General features: G+C 39.3%; 1 protein-coding gene across 1 annotated transcript; it reads right to left on the bottom strand.

The window, feature by feature from the left end:
- Positions 1-576: 576 nt before the first annotated feature.
- On the bottom strand, positions 577-17,341 carry LOC117377880 (dynein axonemal heavy chain 12-like). The gene is made up of 13 exons (XM_055224739.1): positions 17,265-17,341; positions 16,353-16,459; positions 16,224-16,267; positions 15,193-15,327; positions 14,772-14,930; positions 13,059-13,304; positions 11,647-11,818; positions 8,388-8,493; positions 7,019-7,198; positions 6,302-6,430; positions 5,902-6,030; positions 4,329-4,482; positions 577-3,442 (listed from the first exon to the last, which is right to left on the bottom strand). Exons 2-13 carry the CDS (start codon positions 16,457-16,459, stop codon positions 3,279-3,281), a joined length of 1,725 nt encoding a protein of 574 aa, XP_055080714.1. The 5' UTR covers positions 17,265-17,341; the 3' UTR covers positions 577-3,278.
- Between the last annotated feature and the right edge of the window lie 3,033 nt (positions 17,342-20,374).

The following is a 20,374-nucleotide window of genomic DNA, read 5'->3' as shown; positions in this document are numbered from 1 at the left end:
GTGCTTTGTCTAGAATGTTCCACAGTATGGTATTAAACTATCTTGAGTGGTGCGAGCGAGGGCACAGATGTGATCTCTGACTTGGCTTGGTGGTGTGTCTCCATGGAGATAGATAATTTTAATGATATATTATGGAACATTCAAGGCAAAGACCTAGGTAATTCCTCATTCGTCCAGGAGTCTTGATTGCAAAAACAGTGTCCAGATGGTTACCACTGAAACCTCCACATTCAAAGCAAAAAAAAAAACATCTCCAGGCAGGCAAGATTTCAACATTAACCTCACTTTGTATTACCTTTAAACCATTGGCTTCTTCTGAAAGTTAAAACTTTACTGGTTTGGTTAAATCCACCCGTCACTCACTCGAAGCATGACATCAGCTGACCAATAGGAAGAGAGTGGGGGTGTGCCTGTGTGAAAAATTATATGACCATTCAGTTGTCAAAGGGTCAAATAAAAATGTGATTAAATATTGTAGGGGTAGGCGATATGACCAACAAATAGATTTTCCCCTCATTTTGACTGACCATTATTTTCTATAAAATGTTTCTTTGTTGGTTATAAGCAAATAAAAATGGCTTCCAGTATTTATTTTTTTTTTAATATAAACAATACAGACTTTCATAATTTGGCATTCCAAAAACAGGTAAAATTTTACTGGGTTTACTGACAGAGGATTGGCTGCTGGTTAAAAAGTTAAAGTTAAAATTACTGAACCTCGATCTGTATTAAAATTCAATTAATTACACAGCCCTACACTGGAGTAAACTAGGGCTAAAGAAGTGTTGATGTTGGATTACAGACGTCAAATCAAAAGTTGTTGGGGTTTTTTTTTCATTAGAATAAAATAAAATAAGACTAAAATGTGTCCAAACCAGGGTAAGGTACTGCTAGAGTAGCTTATACTGCTGAAATATATTAGTTACATTTGAAATATATTAGTTACATTTATTTGGAATATGAATCTTGTTTTGAGAAGTTTTGAGAAATTTAGCTCATTTTACGAATAGATTTAACAGTTAGTCCTTTGCATAGGGATTCCACGAAATCAAACTGCAGTGTTGCGATCATTGAGGAAAAACATCACTGTTATTGACACATGACCAAACAACAGTTAATAAATTCACTGACCACCTGAATCATTAAGCAATCTTAATGTGACATAATCCCTTAATAACTCTTTTAGGAGTATAGATTGAAATGTAATTTTTGCTTCTAAAAGTCTCATTTCTGTGTTCTTACAATGATTGGTCGTGATATCCCTACCTCTTTATCTGACCAGTGATATTGAACTTGTTGCATGGCTTTTCTGACTGGATTCAGGGGCATTTATCTTAAAATAAGGAAACAAATCAACCAAGCAGGTAGAAAAGTGTACCTTATTTCTAGTGCAATCATTAACAACAAAGCAGATTATTATTCCAACAGGTCATTTAAACAGTTTAGAATTTTTTTTTTTACAGCGCAGGGCAAAACCAAAATCAAAAAGTTAACCAAAATTACAATTTGAACCAGTTTTAATTGAGTTAATTTTAAACATATGTGACAAACTTGGTGTGTAAAATCGTACTTGATATTAACATGTTGCTGTGTTTTATATATATATATTTTTTTGGACACTTTTAGGCTCTGAAATGTCCCAAAGTTGCAGCCGGATTGTCTTTACTTTGTTCAGGTTTTGAGGAAAGTCCCAAATCAGAAAAAGTGAAATAAAAAAATTATAATAAAAAATATGTGAAGATGAGAGTAGATTTATTGTTGTTGAGTAATTCTTTCTTTCTGAGTGTGACTGTTCAGTTAATAATTTTCGGAAATATTTCTTGAAACTCAAAGGTGCCCAGTGTAATTTTTTGAGTGAAGGGTCTGTCACCTGCTTGTCTCCATGGAGATGCTATAGAGGATATACAGATTACATCACACAAATACAAAGTTTACAACTCTGCTAAATATTTAGTTTGTACCTGACATCTAAAACAAGAAAATCAAGTCAACAATAGAAAACAGTTAAACAATGGGGACACTGCAGACTACACACACATTTAATACTGATACAGACTTTGGGATCAGACACAGCTGAAACAAACCTTTCTCTCCTTAAATAAAATGTTTCTGAGTCCATATGTTGAAGAAATTATTATTGTGGGGCAAAAAGAATAGCTCCATGGACAAAAATGACGCAATAAAAAGCAAAAAACACACTTTGTCTGTAAACTTGCTCATAGTTCTGCCTCAGTGCCACTCAGTTAGAATGTTGAGGGGCATTTTTCAAATAAAATGATCTCAATGCATAACCTCTTTTGCTTTGCCTGGAATGTTTCACAGCATGGCATTAAACATATCCAACTTCATGGAGATGAGAAAGAGATGATCCAGTTAAACATTTATAAATTTACCTTTGGGATACTTCAAGGCAAAGTACAATGCAATCAATAGGGAAAACTGGTTCTTAGCCTGGGAGCATGACATCATCACATTTTAAAATCTGAAAACCACCAACAGATACGCCCATTATTGAATAAATGCAAGATAGATAAAGTTAATGCCATATGGTGGAATATTCCAAGCAAAGCAATAACATGCACAAGGAGATAAGCAAACGGCAGACCCTCCACCAGAAAAGTCATATAGTATACTTTAAAACTGTAGTTTCAATAGATAAACGTGCCAAAGCTGACATGTCAAATTCATGTCCTTTTAAAGAGCAAGAGTCAGAAACCATACCCCTTTTAACACATTCATTATGCACACAAATTTGGGTGACCAACTCAAAGCAGTAAAAGTGGGACACGTTTGGTGGGGACATGATGGGATAGACATGATAGATTTAGGCTTATAGATAAAGACTCCTTTAAAACAACATGATGTTCAATGTTCATTCCTAAAAACACATTTAGATATTTTGGAATGGCATTAGATCTTATTACAACTCACAAAGACACCCCCTAAAAACGTGTTTGTTTGTAATATTTATGGTATGTGGGACAAGTGACAGGACTAAATGGTTGTAATAAGCCTAATTCACACATGCAGCCTGACCTGGGAATTTACCTGCATTTTACAAGAAAAGGGTCATGTGTGAACAAAGCCAGAACTGATTTCCTGACATTTTTGATTGTGCAACTTCCTGGAAAAATGACTAGAAGTATGCACAGACGCTTATGCGTGAATAAAGCCGGAAAATCAATGAGATATAAATAAGGAACTTGGTGGTCATCCTGACACAAATGATGATACAAATACAACTCAAAGCTTAAATTATAACTATTCTTCTGTACCCCTCAGCCCGGCCCCTTGTAGAGCTCGTACTCTTTGAACAGGATGAAGTCTTTGAGTCTTTTTGGCAGTGACAGAAAACTCATGAATGTGGCCGATCGGAGCCGCAGTCGCCCCAGGCAACGGCGGATTCTGAGGCGACACAAATGCTGCAGTGAACGCGGGTTTTCTAAGAGAGAAACACAAGGGTTAATTATGTTAATTATGAGCATGTATAATATATTTAACTAAACTATGACTTAAAGCTACCTTCTGTAAGTTTAGTTCATTTTTATTAGCACAGATGACAGATGTGAAACCTGTTCCTCCCTCCCTCTCACCTGGCCTTTGTTCAGGCTCACCTGTGCTCTCTGATAGTGTTCCAGCTTTGGTCTGACAGAAGAAGAAAATCAGAGAGCAGTAACGTAGATTGCATCTCTTGCATCAAAACAATCTGTGCAATCAAGACTTGGTTCCTTGTTTGAGACAACCCAGAACTAAACTAGAACTAAACTTTATTACCTTTAGTGTTAGTTTAGTGTTATTTATTTTCACTTAATAAAAAATATAGAATAAGATCCTTTATACAATAGAATGTGAAGAATGGTTACCAAAAATCCACAGGGGGCTTAAAATGTGCTAACCTCCATTTAAAGTGCATATGGCTCTGATAAAACAGTGTAAATTCAAGCACTTCATTGGGGTTTAGGACCATTGTGATATTGCTATGGCTTGGCTACTCTGCAAAGATGAGACCAAGTCTTTGTTTTGCACGTCTCAAGTCCTAGTCAAATTATATATATAATTTATGTAATTTCAAGTCCAAATGACCAAATTGCAAGCTTGTATTTTTTCAATTTATGATTTCTTTACATGGTCCTTCTTTAAACGGTCCTAGTCACAAAAGGAGAAGTTAGAGTGACTTGTTCCAGCTGACTGTTTTCCTCATCTTGTGTTTTGAAAATATGTGAATTATAAGCCCAAGACAAATTTTTCCTTCTGGGCGATAAAGTTGAACCTGCTGTAAACCAGGACTGACCCATAGTCTATGGACAGTCTATGGACTATGGACTAACCTTGAATGGTGCAGATCTCGGGCCACACTTGGGTCTCCATCAGAGCCGCCTTCAGTTTGGAGCAGAAGGTCACATGGTCCAGGTAATCCAATAAGATGCGGACCACATGGCCAGTGAGGTATCTCATCGATGAGACGCAAATGACCTCACAGAACTACAAACATGGAGGATACAATAAGTTAGGACTACAAAAGTGTACAAGCCAAATAAGGCCTTTTATGCCATACTAATGTTTATGGACAAACTGATCAAAATGACCAGTAACCTGAACATTTGAAAATGGGTGTTAATAAATAATCTACATATGACATGTTTTTTTTGTATTTTTATAATTATGACTTGGTTTGGTGGGATAGTACCACCAAACCAAGTCATGATAAATATTTATCATAGTTTTACCAGTGAGGTAACAATTGGAGTAAGGAAAAATAAAAGTAAGTATAAGTTGAAGAAAAGTACAAAAAACAGGAAGTAGTCATTCTAAAACAGAATACCTTTCATCAATATGGAAAATTACATCCAAAACTATAGGGACAATTTATGAACAAGGACGGCATTTTTCTAGCCGTTTAAACCTTCATTTAACTAAATAAAGGTAATCTACATTCATTAGTAGAAACAATATGTATTGTGCAATGAAGACAAAGTTTGGTTCTTGTTAAAGTGCCTGTGACAGGTTGAACTACCCATTTTAGTAAAGCACAGTTAAGATCATTATATTTTTTTAGATTTTACAAAAAATGTGCAATTATTTTTCCAAGCTTGGCTACTTTTTGAGTTTAAAATTTTACTTCCTGGTTGGAAGTCATGAATCTCCCTCGGGTATTCCATAACCTAGCAACCATGCCATCAGTGGGCCAAATCTCCTCTAACACACACAAAAATGATTATTTGACAAATAAAATATAAGAAAACATCTATATTTTGTTGAAATAACGTTTAAAGTATCACAAAAATGTCAAACTTTTGGATAGAATTCTCAATAGTGTGATTTTGTCAATACTGTCAATACGTTCCTGTAATTTTCAACATATTTTTCAACTTTTTTCACAAACTGATTCTTGATTGGTGTAAAACTATAATTTATATTTTCCACAGGTATTATCCCATCAAATTAAGTCCAAATTAAAGAATCATTATACCTGTCACCTGTGGACTTTAAATTACAGTTCCTAGATAACAGAACTGGAATTCCCTCTACGTATGTCATATCTGCTGCCCATGTCCAACCAGGAAGTAAAATTTTAACCTTCACCAAAATGACAAAACTAGAAAAGGCCAGGCATATATTTTTATTCATCAAATAATAACTATGTAAACTAGACAAAATTTGGCCCTTGTTAACATTATGGTTGCTAGGCAACAGTCATGGTATTACCTCTGCGCATGTCATATCTGCTGCCTGTGTCAAACCAGGTAGTGAGATTATCAACTTCATCAAAGTTGTTGAAATAGGGGAAACCAGACAAGATTACTAGTACAATCTTTTATATAAACATGTTAACTACATTTTAATGAAAAGTGCAGTGTAGTCTATCATGTGCTGTTTATATTTTGATAGTAGTACCCGTACCATAGTGTCTTTGATAACAGCGTCGCTCCAGCCTTCGTAGTTCAGTGGGATGTGAGAGCCACTGCCGTACGGACAATCAAAACACTTTTGAACATCATACCCGAAATTACACAGCATCCTCATCATCACCTGCAGGAGAAGACAGGTACTGAACCAGGACTAAAACAGGACTAAAATAGAACTAAACCAAGACTAAACCATGGGTTAAACCAGGACTGGACCAGGACTAACCAATGGACTAAACCAGGACTAAACCCCTGGTTTAGTCCTGAACTGAACCAGGACTGAACAGGACTGGACCAAGACTAAACCAGGATTAAATCATGGGCTAAATCAAAGAGTGAACCAGAACTAAACCAGGACTGAACCAGGACTAAACCAGGACTAAACTACGACTTGCCTCATCCTTTATAGTGTACTGCAGGGCTGAGGGGAAGTGTGTGGTGTTGACTTTACAGAAGTAGTTCACATTTGCCCCAAAGCGGAGCAGCAGATGGATCAGCTCATAGTTCCCTAGACGCAGCGCCACCTACAGGGCACACAGCACAGTTCATTAAATAGGTTCATTCACCTCTGTTACCTAATAGTATTTGTAGTACTTAAATTAGCAGCAGTACTACTTACATATATAGACACACACATACACTTGAATCCTAATTAGTAGTAGTAAAAGTGGTTTTACTCTTGATGGAGTTTTGGAAGGTAATGGTAACAGTAGGGCTATAAAAGTAGCAGGAAAAACTGTAGTAGTCTGGCTGTTGAGTTCAGATTCTGTTTAGTGTTAGCGCACTACTACTAGTGGTCCTGGCCTGCAGACACTTGAAGTGTAGTAATCATTATAGTTGTACTTTATTTATTCTTTGTTTGCCAGGAAAGTTGTGCTGACATGTGGAATCTCAGAGGGGAGCCTATTGTACATGTTTTTTGATGGGGAAAACTGGAGAACTAAAAGAAAACCTGTACTGGCACAAGAACAACGTACAAACTCCACACAGAAATTTCCAGTGCTGCATGGGAGTTGAACCCTGGACCTTCTTGCTGTGAGGCTGCAGTGCCAAACTGCATGCCACCATCATGCTGCACCACTAAAACTAGTACGAGAAATAGTAGTACTAGCCTGCAGGCACTTGATGGGGTCCTGATTGGCCATAGCTCCGCCCTCTAGAAGAGCTTGGGCTGATGGGACATCATTGTTGGAGACGGCAAAGAACAGGGCGGACTTCCTCTCATCGTCATAGCCACGACGGACCCATGGGTGCAGCATGTAATTCGGGTCATACCCCGCCTCCAGCAAAGCCTCATGGGAAATTAGAAAATATAGAACAAGAATAATTTTTAATAGATTTGAAGTGTCGATTTCAGAATGTGATTATGTCATTCGCTCATAGGGGGCAAGAGCCAGTGTTCTTATTGATTACATGGTATTTTCATTAGAAATATCCAAAAAGTAAAAACTACAAATGTTGAATCTGATCATTCGGCCCCTGAACTTGCTATGTTACAAAAAGAAGAAGAACTGCAATTTTCACTGTGCCCATTTCTCTTGATTATTATGGGCTTGTAGAATGTTGCGATATCATCTGAAGTCTGCAAATTGCAATTCAATATATTATGTAAAACCAGTGTCTTCTCACAGAGCTCTGCAGCTAAAAGAAATTATTTCATTGCACCCTTTAAATACTTGTCATTGTTTTTTTATTTACTTCCAGGAATCATGATCTGATATTCTGTGGTTTTGTAAATGTAAATGACTGTTGTTACATTTGTGCTTCTGCCACTTGGCCAGGACACTCTTGTAAAATATCCATGTCAATGAGTTTTATCCAAACGTTCACATACACATGCTCATGTCATAATAAAGGTTATTTTTTGGCTTTTTTCAAGTCTCTGTCACGATAACAAACCCATGAAATGATTGACTGTTAACCTTGATTAACCTCGATTTTAAAGCATTGTTTTATGTTAAATATGCTATTAAAGAGGGGATATTAGGCTAAATGTATTTTTGGAGCTTTCTACCATGTTAAAATGTCATTCCCTCATCAAAATGTGGCTGAAGAAGTTTTAGATGTCACGCATGATTGAGAAATCTAGAGATTGATAGCTGTAAGATGCTGTGCAATGCTCAGTCCACAAGCCTACATCACTCAAGCTCCCACACGATAGTTCTCCATAAATATACAAAAACATGATATAAAACTGTCCACAGCAACTTGACAAATCTGAGATGTGCAGTAGTAGTTTAGTGACTTACTGCAGAGAGTAATGGGAGGAAGAACTCAGAGTGTCAAAAACGAAGTAAAACTTATAAAAGATATAATGTTTTCAGTAAGTATAGCATTTTTAAAACGATAAATGGTAAGAGGGTGATCTTTTTTGCTTTTTGTCCCCCTTTTCTCCCTCTTTTAAAAGAGGGAGAAAAGGGGTTGCTTGTCTGATCTGGCATCCCTGATTGATAAACAGATAAAGGTGTAGTGGAGATTTACCTTTATGCAGTGGGTGTGTCCTCCTGCTGCTGCAGAGTGGAGAGGGCTCATTCCACTGTCCGCCACTTCAGACATGGAGGTCACCGGGATCAGGAGCTTCAAAGCCCTGACAACAAACTGCATTTAGCCAGAATATGTTCGCATACACACCAAAATTTGAACATTGACTGATTTCTAGAGTTATCAGATATTTAAATCAGACTAATTCTGCAAAATAGACTTTTTAGAGCTTATAACCATATTATATTTGCTTGCCCTCACCATTTACTCACCCAAAGTTATATTTGGAGTCATTCATACATTTTCAAAACGGCATATTGCCAATCAACTCCCGTTTTCAATGCCACCGGCATACGCCCACTGCAATACACTCACTCCTCTCTACTTACTATTTTATTTTCTTAAACGATGATAAGCGTAGGATTCAGCAGTGTCGTATTGTCATTTTGGTACAAATGAAAACGATCCGCTACTTGCTAGCGCACGGGTGCTCAGACTTTTTCAGTATGTGAGCTACTTTTAAAATGATCGTGTCTGAAAGATCTACCACCTAATACAAAAATGTATTAGGTGGTAGATCTTTCTACCACCTAATTTCTTATTTGTAAATGTATTATGAATTCTTACATGTACAGTGCATTTTGATGTACCTTGCACAACGTCATGAGATAATACTACACAACACAATTGAACTTCTTACATGTTCATAATTACTTGTATGATGATTACTGCTCTGAATGGAATCAGTGAGGGATGCATAGTTCGGGCAGTAGCTTCTGACAGCCAGGAGTAAAATTGCATTTTTCGTTTGAAAGCGATAACAGAGCTAATCATGCTGATTACAGTTTTGTCTTTTTTTTTATAGCCATACAAATCATGTTAAACGAAGTATCAGAATTTACTGCATTTTTTCACACAACTACCTGTATTTTACACATCCATCCATCCATCCGTATTTTTTCTTTGACGCATCGAATAAATGACTGGGAAAATCCCCGCAGCCCCCGCGCTCTCATTCGTCACCTTCGAGGGACAACAGAGGCAGATTACCGTAATGACGGTAAAATATTTAGATGTCTCCGCTTTGAGACGCCGTTTGAATTTACATGAGAGCACGACTAGTTGCGGAGTTATGCTGCTGGAAAGTCCGCAACCGCGCTCTATCGGCGACGATAGGATCCAACGCTATAGGGTCAAATTAACTCGCGCTTGTTTATGCGTGTGCAGCGTCCATGATGTGACCTAGGGTAAGGTGTAATCTGACTGGTTGTCCTGTATATTAGTCATGTGACTGGATGGATGACGGAACGTGATCTACCCAAAATGCCTTCGCGATCGACTGGTAGCTCGCGATCGACGTAATGAACACCCCTGTGCTAGCGTGATGCTCCCATTGGGCTCTACAGTTTTCCAACGCTGAAGTCAGTGGATTTGTTTTGTATTAATTCACTTGAGATGAATATTGTGATTTAAAATGTGCCAATTATAACATAATGATCCATGGGAGTGATAGATTACAGCTAAATAGCAGACACAAGCAGATTAGGTTGGCATATGGCAGGTATCCTCAGCCTCACAGCCCGAGGATACACTCTGTTGGTCAGTCTGCTTGTTCTGGCCTGTATGGACCTGGACCATCTACCTGAGGGCAGCTGTTTGAAAAGATGATGAGCAGGGTGGTGCCAGTCATGCAGGATGTTGTGCACTCTCATAAGACAGCGAGTGGTGTAGATGGTACTGATCTTTGGGAGAGTCGTCCCAATGATTCCCCCACTGTTTTCATCATCATGCATGCCTGCTGGACAGCTTTAGTGTAGCTGGAGAACCACACTAATGAGCTATATGTCAGAACACTACTGATGGCACAGTTGTAGAAGTTCACTATCACTGGTCTGGGGATGTTGGCACTCCTCAGTTTCCTCAGGTAGAGGTGTTGCTGTGCCTTCTCCACAGTGGAGGTAGGGACTTTCACCCCCAGAAATTTAAAGTTGGTCACCCTCTACCACCTCAGTGCCAATAGAGGTTAGTGGTTGTTGTGTCCATTTTTGCACAAGTCCACAATAATCTCCTTGGTCTTTTTGATGTTTAGAAACAGGTTACTACTGTAAAACCATCACGTCAGATGTTGCACCAGATGTTCCTGCAGTCCGTTCCATTGTCATTGGTGATGAACACTGTGGGGTCGTTGGTGAATTTGACAATGAGATTGGAGGAGGAAGAGGCAAAGCAGTAATGTGTGCGGTAATGAGTGTAGAGCAGGGGGCTCAGTATGCACCCTCGGGAGGACCAGTACTGATAAAAAGGGTGGAGGAGGTGTGCTAGTCCACTCTGACACTCTGTGTGCGATTAGTTAAAAAGTCCATAATCCAATTGCACAGTGTGGTGTTTAGTCCAAGATGCTGTTGTTTGGCCAAGAGCTTGTATGGCTGGATGGTGTTGAAAGTGTGTGTGGTATGTGGAAGACAATGGCAGTGGTGTCCTTTGTTGACCTGTTCTCCTTATATGGGTCGAGTTATGTGGTATTGCAGCTTTGATGTGTTTGGTGACCAGGCATCTCTCCAGGCATTTGGCAGGGATGGAGGTGAGTGCCACAGGTCTGAAGTCGTTTAGGCATGTGACATTGGATTGTTATGGACTATTGTGGCTGCCATAACACAGGCTAGAACCCATGATGTCTTTCTTTAAAATTATTCACTCATGTGCAGGTTTTGACAAGGGAAGCCATGCAAAAAGGGCAAACTAATGAGGCAAAGACAAAAATGGAATAGTTATGTTAAATGTTATATGTTAAATATACACTTTGTATCTTTTAGGTGGAGGGGCTTAGGCTTCCTTTTCTCTATGGAGACGTTATTCTTTTACCCAGAATGTTCCACATCACTGCAGAAAGCTTAGCAATCTCCATGGTGACAAGTGTAGTATCTGATTTTTACTGGAAAAAGGAAATATATTCACTGTGTCTAGATTCAGTGAAAACCATTAAAAACATTGGGCTGCATTACCTGCATTAAATGATATACCATATTTTCCGGACTATAAGTTGCACTTTTTTTCATAGTTTGGCTGAGAGTGCAACTTATACTCAGATGTGAAATATATGTTTTTTTCTTTCTTATTATGCATTTTTTTGGCTGGTGCGACTTATACTATGGAAAAATACAATAAGTGAAACTGGTTAAACTTTGAGAACGTACTTACTACACAGTCAGATATAAAGATAAAGTGTTTTGTCCTTAGCCCTGTAGTACCTCTGACTTACTGTAGGTGTCCTCTGTGAGCAACTCTGTGGATGGGCAGGTGTCCAGAGTGTTTGGGCACGTTTGGGTCTGCTCCATACTCGAGTAACAGTCGGATCATCTCTGGGTCCCCGTGTGCAGATGCCTCGAACAAAATGGATGCCTCGTCATTGGCCTGGGACAGAACATCAGCTCCTAAAGAGATAAAACACAAGGAGGAAGCATCTGGGGAGAGGGAGGAAGGTTCAGCACTAAAGGTTCAAGCTTCTGCTAACAAAGACAGAAGGGTTTGTGGTGTGAAATAAAAAAATAAATAAATAAAATGGGAGCTCTACCTGCAGTGCGGGTAGTTTCTTTGGTGTTCTATCTTGTGCAGTTATTTTTATGAACTTATAACCATGTTATAATGGTGGAATTGAGTTTTGTTCTATTTGCTTTGAGTAATCCTTGATAGTAACAGTCACTTATTGTACTTAACAGTATAATACACTTTACAAGTTACTTAACCTGCTATTTATTGTTGTCCATACACTGCACTGTATATAGCCACAGTCACAGCCACTTATTGTCGTAACGGGTGAGTGTAGCGGACCAAAGGATGCAGACTCGGGGAATATTTACAGGATTTATTGTAGGAATAGGACAAATACAAACAGAGGGTGAACCGGAGGTGAGCAGGTGAGCAGGAACACCGGAAACACAAGGACCGGGGACATGAAGGGACCACAGGACGACAGGCAGACCAGACGGGCGTAGGGCAGAGCGGGCAGGAGACATCCAGGGCCGGAGCACGACAGGAACACAGGGACGACAGGAACAAGTGAGGACGACAAACGCAGCACAAACAGGGTGAGTCCAAACAGACGATCTCGCCCCGAGTGTCTTCCCCCATCTCCTCTTATCCATGGCAGGTGTGGTGATTAGCCAGATGGAGAGCAGGTGCGCGCGGGAGGAGCTGAGAGCTCCGCCCAGCTCCAGGTACAAGCAGGTGAGGGAGGGGGAAGAGCACACAGGGAGGAAAACCAGGAGCGGACAGTGCGGATCATGACACTTATTGTACCAAATAGTTTAGTAGATTTATGTCTATTGCTAATTAATTAATAATTATTTATCTTGATTTTGGATGCATGCCTCATATTCCCCTGCTGTTCTTAAACTTTGCATTGCAACACTGTTATTCCTTCATTGTTGGACAAATAAAATGTTTAACTTACCTTACCTTATTACCTGTCAGAAGTACTCAAAACCTGTTGACATCAACATAATCATACAGGAGTACTCCTCTGTGTTTTTAAAATTTTAAGCCTTCCTTGCATATTCCTGGTAATTTACCCAGGGAATTGCCAGATAAAAAAAATGTATCAACATTTTAACTCTTTTAACACTGAACATACAGAGGTGAGGAGGAAGTGTCTGGGGAGCCAACAGGTCTCACCTTTCCGGAGCAAGCTCTCTATCACCGCCCGGTGGCTCCCCTGAGCAGCGAGGGCGAGAGGAGTGAGTCCATAGTGGCTGCGGGGGTCGGGCCTGGCTCCACTCTTCAATAGCAGGTCGACCAGAGTGGAGTTACCCAGCTTCGAGGCCTCGTGCAACGGGCAGCGGCCATGACAGCCCTCCTGGTTCACTCTAGAGCCAGAGCTCAACAACAGTTCCACCAGGTCAGAGCGGCCCAAGCGGATCGCTACAGACGAAAGAGGAGGAGGGCTGTTAAAAGAAATACTATGACTACAAAACCAAAGGACTATTTATGTGATTAGCAGTAATACATATGGACAGTTAATTGGTGGATGTCAGATTATAGAATATGAAGCTGTCATATTCCCAGATGGGGGCAAGAACCAGTTTTCCCTATTGATTACATTGCACTTTGCCATGAAATATCTAAAAGGAAAAAGTACAAATGTTGAACCTGATCATTTCTATAGTGAACAAACTCATTAACTTGAGTAACAAAAATCTGTATTTTAACACATTTTTCATTTTAGCTGCCCTCCATCTCTATTAAACATTATTGGCCAATAGAAGGTTGTTATGTCATCTGAAACCCAACAATACTGCTGTAATAGAACTGTGATGCATTAGAAAACACCACCCTTATAATTTCTATATATTGTAATTATTATTACTATAATAACATTTACATTAATGTTGCCAACAAGCAGATGCAAAACAAGGGTTTAGTCAATGCCACAGATACACAGAGGACCCACACAAGCAGGTAAAGGACAACTGGTGAAGGGAGGGCATTGCAAGTCCTAATTACATGGTGTGCTTTGAAATGAATGGCGTGGTTATAAACGTGTCTCTTGTATTCAGAATCAGAATCAGAATCCTTTTATTGCCATCGTTTGTGAACACAGTTCACAAACTAGGAACTTATTTTGGTGATAAAGTGCAACATAAAACATAAAACACACTGAATAAATACAAATACAAATAAGGGCATGCACGAAGTTAAAAAAAGATATGCTTAAAAATCAAATAAAATACTTAAAGTTAGAAAATATATACAAGAGCTGCATCAGAACAACAGTGCAAACATGACTTATTAAAGTGGCCGGTGTTATAAAGTGTCCAGTTTTGTGCAAATATTATAAAGTGTTCATGAGACAAACTGCAGAGGGGAAGAAACTGTTCTTATGACGAGAGGTTCTGGTCCCAATGGACCGTAGCCTCCTGCCAGAGGGAAGTGGCTCAAATAGTCCATGTCCAGGGTGAGAAGTGTCAGCTGCTATACGGCCTGCTCGCCCCCGAGTCCTGGAGACGTACAGGTCCTGTAGAGATGGAAGGCTGCAGCCAATCACCTTCTCAGCAGAGCGCACAATGCGCTGCAGTCTCTGTCTGTCCCTGGCAGTGGCCCCAGCGAACCACACAGTGATGGAAGAGGTGAGGATGGACTCAATGATGGCTGTGTAAAACTGCACCATCATCTGGACCGGCAGCTTGCGTTTCCTCAACTGCCGCAGGTGGAACATCCTGTGATGGGCTACAGATTCCAGCGCATACGGAAATAAATGGAAGAAAATATACTCTCACAGGCCTCTTTATCTGACCACACCTATACTGCAATACTACATGTGGTGTGTGGCATATCAGTGTAATACCCCATCTCTAAAAGTATTATTATTATTATCCGGTTACAGACTACCTGTGAACATGGGCGTATCCTCGTCCTCGTCAGGTGCATCCGGATTTGCTCCATGTTTTAGCAGAAGCGTAGTGTTTTCAATGAACCCTTTCTCAACTGACACATGCAATGGGGTCTGACCAGTCACAGATCGACGCTCCAGGAAGTCCCGCCCCATTGCTGTAGAGAGAAGACATGAACCAGGATTGAACCAGACTTACAATATCAGGGACAAACCACACACCTAAACCAGGTCCAAAACAATGTCACGGCTAAACTAAATCCTCTCATCACTCACATCAGATTTTGTAGTTTGCATGTCATTTAAATAATATCAAAGGTCCACAAATGAGGTAGTCATCAGATTTTTGTGTGAATATCCACTGTGTCTACCCGAGAACAATACAGTCATGTCATTACTGAACCAGGGCTAAACTTGTACCTTTTAGGGTAAGTTCAAGGATGGTGTGATTGGTCTGAGCCGCGGCCTCATGAAGAGGGGTCCATCCTCTGGCGTCTGATTGATCGAACTGACCCTTGTAAGTCACACACAACTTCTTGAGTAGCTTTTCATTTCCTACAACACAACCAATCACAGCCCACTGCTTAATCATGGGCATTTAAAAACTTACAAACATCATTTTAATGCCAGATGCCCTTTCACAACATATTTTGATTTTTAATTTGTTTTGATTAGCACCACTATCACCAGGTCAGTGGCTGGTTAGGATCCATTCTCCTCCTATCACAAAACAGGTCTTGAATGACTTATATAGCCTATATCTGATAAGGTTAAGTTAACTATGTCACTTTTTTGTCAGGAGTCCATTACCTGCTTGTGTCCATGGAAATGTTATTGCGTTTCCTCAAATATTCCACAGTATAGTTAAACACTTGTCTGTATTACCTTTATTAAATTATAGGTGTTTTAATTGCTTAAAAAACACTGAAAAACATGCATTCTTACTGTGCGTGCAGTCCCCTCTCCACAAATTTTCAAATGTGGTTGAGCGGAGCCACATGCTTGTCTTCAAGAAAATAGAAAAGTTAAATGCTATATTGTGGGGCATTCTTGGCACAGCAATAACATCTCCATGGAACGTTTAGTTTTGAGAAGGCTAACAGCAACAACTCTTACTGAGTATCTCTTATAAATTGATTTTATTATTGGTGATATCAAAATCCCAACTTTCTGACATAAAAGCACATGAACACAAACATTTCAGATCCCTGATTTAAAGTATGGTTTATTGTCCCTGCCTGTAGAAAATTTTACTTCTGCATTTGACCCATCCATCAGTGCTGCTGGGATTAAACTTGTCAGGAGTAGGTTTCTTGGTCAGGAGTACTGTAGCTGATTAGCAAAGCATTCTTAGCAAATTGTATATGTTTTCAGCTGATGGAAAAACTGGAGTACCAAGGACCTTCTTGTGAGTCAGGATTGCTAACCACTCAACAGATAATAACACTTACCTTTTCTTATTGCAGTGAAGATCAGATTTTCACCTGCATCACAACTGGAGAAAAACATTTTTTTTTGTCTGTTTAAGCAGCAAACAATATTATTTCTCATAATTCTAAACCAAATTCATCTTTTCAAACCTGGTGTGGGGGGTCTGAAGTTCTTTTGGTCGGCTTTCGATGAGACTTTGTTGAATCATGAACTGAACGGCTGCATCTTCGTCTCCCTCCTCCAACACAAAATCCATCTGAACCAACAAAACCGAACCTGAAGCAAGACTAAATCAGGACTGAGGATTTAAACCAGACTACACTAAGATCAAGATTGGATAAGTGATCTTGGTAATATTTAACATTTAAGAGAGGAAGTTAATTTAATTATGGTTCTGAAAAAAGCATAAAAATGTTACTTTTGGGGACATGCCTTTAGCTGGCGCACAACTTTAATAACTGAAATGCATGAAAGCAATTTGAGCATGCTACCTAAACAAATTTGGTGACATAAATGTTTGTTATAGTTTTTAATTTTTTTTTTTTTTTACCTTTTATTGTGCATGTGGAGCACTTTGGGCAGTTGGTGTTGTTGTAAATGTGCGATAGACATAAAATTGATGTTTAAAAACATTGAGGAGCAGCTGGTGATAGGAAATGTTGTCCAGCAGTGCTCTTCTTTGTTAAAATATATATACAGTCAATGGTTAAGTAGAGAACTATTCTTATATTATAATTTTTAAACTAATGTGTCCAAATAATTTTTGTTGCAGATCATGTTCCATGATCATTTGCTTGAGTAAGCAGCGGTGGAAAATGTACAGAAAATTTGTACTCACCGTAAAGTAGCGTTAGGGCTAAAATGTACTGCAACATGATAATTTGAATTAATTACTTTCCACCCTGTCTAAGTCTAAATATGGACTATACATGCATGAATGAAATGAACCGCAAATCCAGGTATGATGAAAAAAGAATCTTAGGCTGCCAATGGCTAAAATCTCAAAGAAAGTAGAAAATAAAGAACTTAAACTACCCCATAAGTGTATTAAAGTACATTACCTTGACCTTCTGTTATTGTTGAATGCTGTTTTTTTCCCCACGTGCTTTGGAGCAGCCTCGTGTTTCTCTGCTTTGGACTGAGGTTATTTTTACTGCAGTGGATCAGCCCCAACACCAGTTAAAGGGACATTACTGTGAATGAGTTGTATCTCTTTAAAGAATCACTTTCTAACAATGAAGAAAATCTTTGATATAAATTGCAGTAACAATTCTTAAGTCCTGTTTGCAACAGTAAAAATATTAACAAACACTACAGCTCCAATTAGAATTAATTTCCGCATCTAAGTGCAATCAGTTTGCAGTATTTTTTAATGACAAGGTTCAGGGCATTAAAAATGCCATTAATTTCACAACGCAAATGACACCCTTGGAACCTCCTAGATACTTAGAACTAAGTCAATTTGCACCTGTAACTGACAAAACTGTCCAAGAGATGAGATCCTCACCAGTCTGAATTCATCTACCTGTTGTGCCTCGATGTATTAACCACTAGATTTCCAAAGCCTGTGCTCAACAGTTTGCTATCACCACTCACTTGCATAGCAAACATGTCACTTCAATTTGGAACATTCCCAAGAGCTTTGAAAACTGCAGTCAGCACACCTAAAGAAGAGTACCGGTAGTCTTGATTTCAATTTTATTTATATAGCACATTTAAAAACAACTTCAGCTGCCCAAAGTGCTTCACATAAAAAAGTCAGCAAAGCCACATTACTGAACAATTACCTAACAATTGCCTATCTCAAATCTGCCATTTTTAGACGAAGTCCTTGAAAAAGTTGTTTACCAACAGCTTATTTTCTTCAAATGAACTCCTTTGTTGTTTTCCAATCAACTATTAGACCCCACCACAGCACTGAGACTGGTGGGGTGACAACTGACATCTGCCTGAATACTGGATGAAAAGCCTTGATTCTGTTAGATCTGAATGCTGAGTTTGCCAATATTAATCATGGTATCCTGTTACAGAGACTAGAGGACTGGGTGGGCATCTCTGGTACTGCACTAAATTGGTTCAAGTTCAAGATCAACATTTACCAGTGTAAAGTTACAAAAAACATCAACTAAAATAGAAAGGACTGACTAATGTTGTAATCATTCATATAAACCTTGTTTGCACTGGTTCACGGACCCTGGAGGGTACTAGAGGGGGCCAGCGCAATGCTGATCGCTGATCGGCAGATTTGAACATGTTTCTGATGATTCGACCAAGATGCAAAGGCCTTCCCACGCTCCTTGATCCAGACAAAGGGCTTTTCTCCTGTGTGGGTCTGACAGAGAACAGTGAGGCCTGGTGAACATCTAAAGGTTTTATAGCACTGGTCACATTTGTATGGCTTTGTAATGGAGTTTGTAGAAGAAAGACTGAACAAACTCCTTCCCAGACTGGTCACTTTGGTATGGCCTTTCTCCTGTGTGGATTCTCATATGAACTTGAAGATTACATGATTTTATAAATGCTTTCCCACACTGGTCACACTCGAATAGTTTTTCTCCTGTGTGGATTCTCATATGTGATATTAAGTGGCCTGACTGTGAAAATGTCTCCTCAGAAATATCACAGATTCTGATGTGGCTTCTGAGACTTCCTTAGAGACTCTCATCCCATGCTGATCACACTTGTATGGTCTTTCTCCTGTGTGAATTCTGTGGTGTTTTTCGAGCAAGCAAAGTGTCATGTCTTTCCACACTAGTCACAGGTGAACCCCATTCCGCTGATGGACTTTGTAGATCTGTCATGAACGCATGCTAATTAACAATAGTAATAAAGTATGACTTTCTTTAGCCAGTAGGCGTGGATCATGTCAGGGCCTGGTGCAGTCCAGTTTTTCATACCTGAGACTCTTTCCTGGATGTCTGCCTCTGTGATGGTGACTGGATTTTGTTCAGCAAGGTTGCTGTGGTCTTTTCTCAGAGCCACCAGCCACTGTGTATCACTGTTATGTGATGCCTCCTTCTCCCATATGCCTTTCCAGGACTGTTCGTCTTCCAGCCTTGGTGGGTCTGCTCTGGTGTTATTACCCTGCCATTGAGCTTAGACTTATTTATATATTAATCACGTGTGACATTAATTTCGTTAGGGCACTGACTTTACAGTCTATCCCTTATATTAGGGTCCTGAGTGCGTGACAAAACATTTTCACAAAAAAATATTCTGCATTAGTTTGGAGTCAGTGGTTAACAACACCTAAAAGCTATTGAAGTAAAACGTTTTATCTATGTATTTATTACGCTATTTGTTTATAAACATACACTTCGTAGATTTTAAAAATGGCTTGTTTTAATTAGGCAAATTTATTTATTTCCATTTGATTTATTTTATTTGCTGAATTTGTCCGAGTCCCTAAATATCACACGAAACATTTGCAGACACCTCCAGCTCAGTCAAACCGCGTGTCCGTGCTTCTGGTTCGGCACGATCACGCAATTCTGTCCGTGAGGGTGAATATGTCGAATATGAAATATCCAAACAATCACGGTGTGGATGGGTCACATTCACTGCCATCAGACACTATGGTAATCACTCAGATTTGTAGTAGGGTGTTTGTTTACACTAACCTGAATGATATGAAACAAATTGATATAGTGTATTCTTGAATTATCCTCTTATTAGCGAGTCTGCAGCATGAAGTCGTCATTAACGGCAGCTCGCATTCAAATCGTCACATTAGCGCCACCCACCGGTTGTAATGACATAAGGCCAGATCCAGAGCAGCCTGGGCAGTATTCCCTCAGCTGAGACAGCAGCTCACCTCACAAGTATGAGATCTCAGTGACTGTGGGTGCACACATTTTCCCAGCACACTCAAGCAGTGATACTTTTAGACTGGGAGAAAGCAGAAACACTAGACCATTTTCTAACTAACATTCTGAGGTTAATACAAATTAATTTAACATTTATAGATCTCAAATGTTGATCAGCTATTGGGTCACTACTGGTAAATGTAATCACATTATATGGTCATAAAAATGAATGCCAAGTTTGGCATTTAGCATTCTGATGTTTTGAAATTAGGCCAAGTGAAAATGCTGTGACTACACAATACAGTTCCTTTTTCCCTTGTAAATCAACAGTGCCAAATCTATACCACTACATCCTTCAAAACTAA

Source organism: Periophthalmus magnuspinnatus, chromosome 10 (assembly GCF_009829125.3).
Source record: "Periophthalmus magnuspinnatus isolate fPerMag1 chromosome 10, fPerMag1.2.pri, whole genome shotgun sequence".
NCBI classification, from domain to species: domain Eukaryota; kingdom Metazoa; phylum Chordata; class Actinopteri; order Gobiiformes; family Gobiidae; genus Periophthalmus; species Periophthalmus magnuspinnatus.
This window is presented reverse-complemented; position numbering and strand designations above follow the sequence as displayed.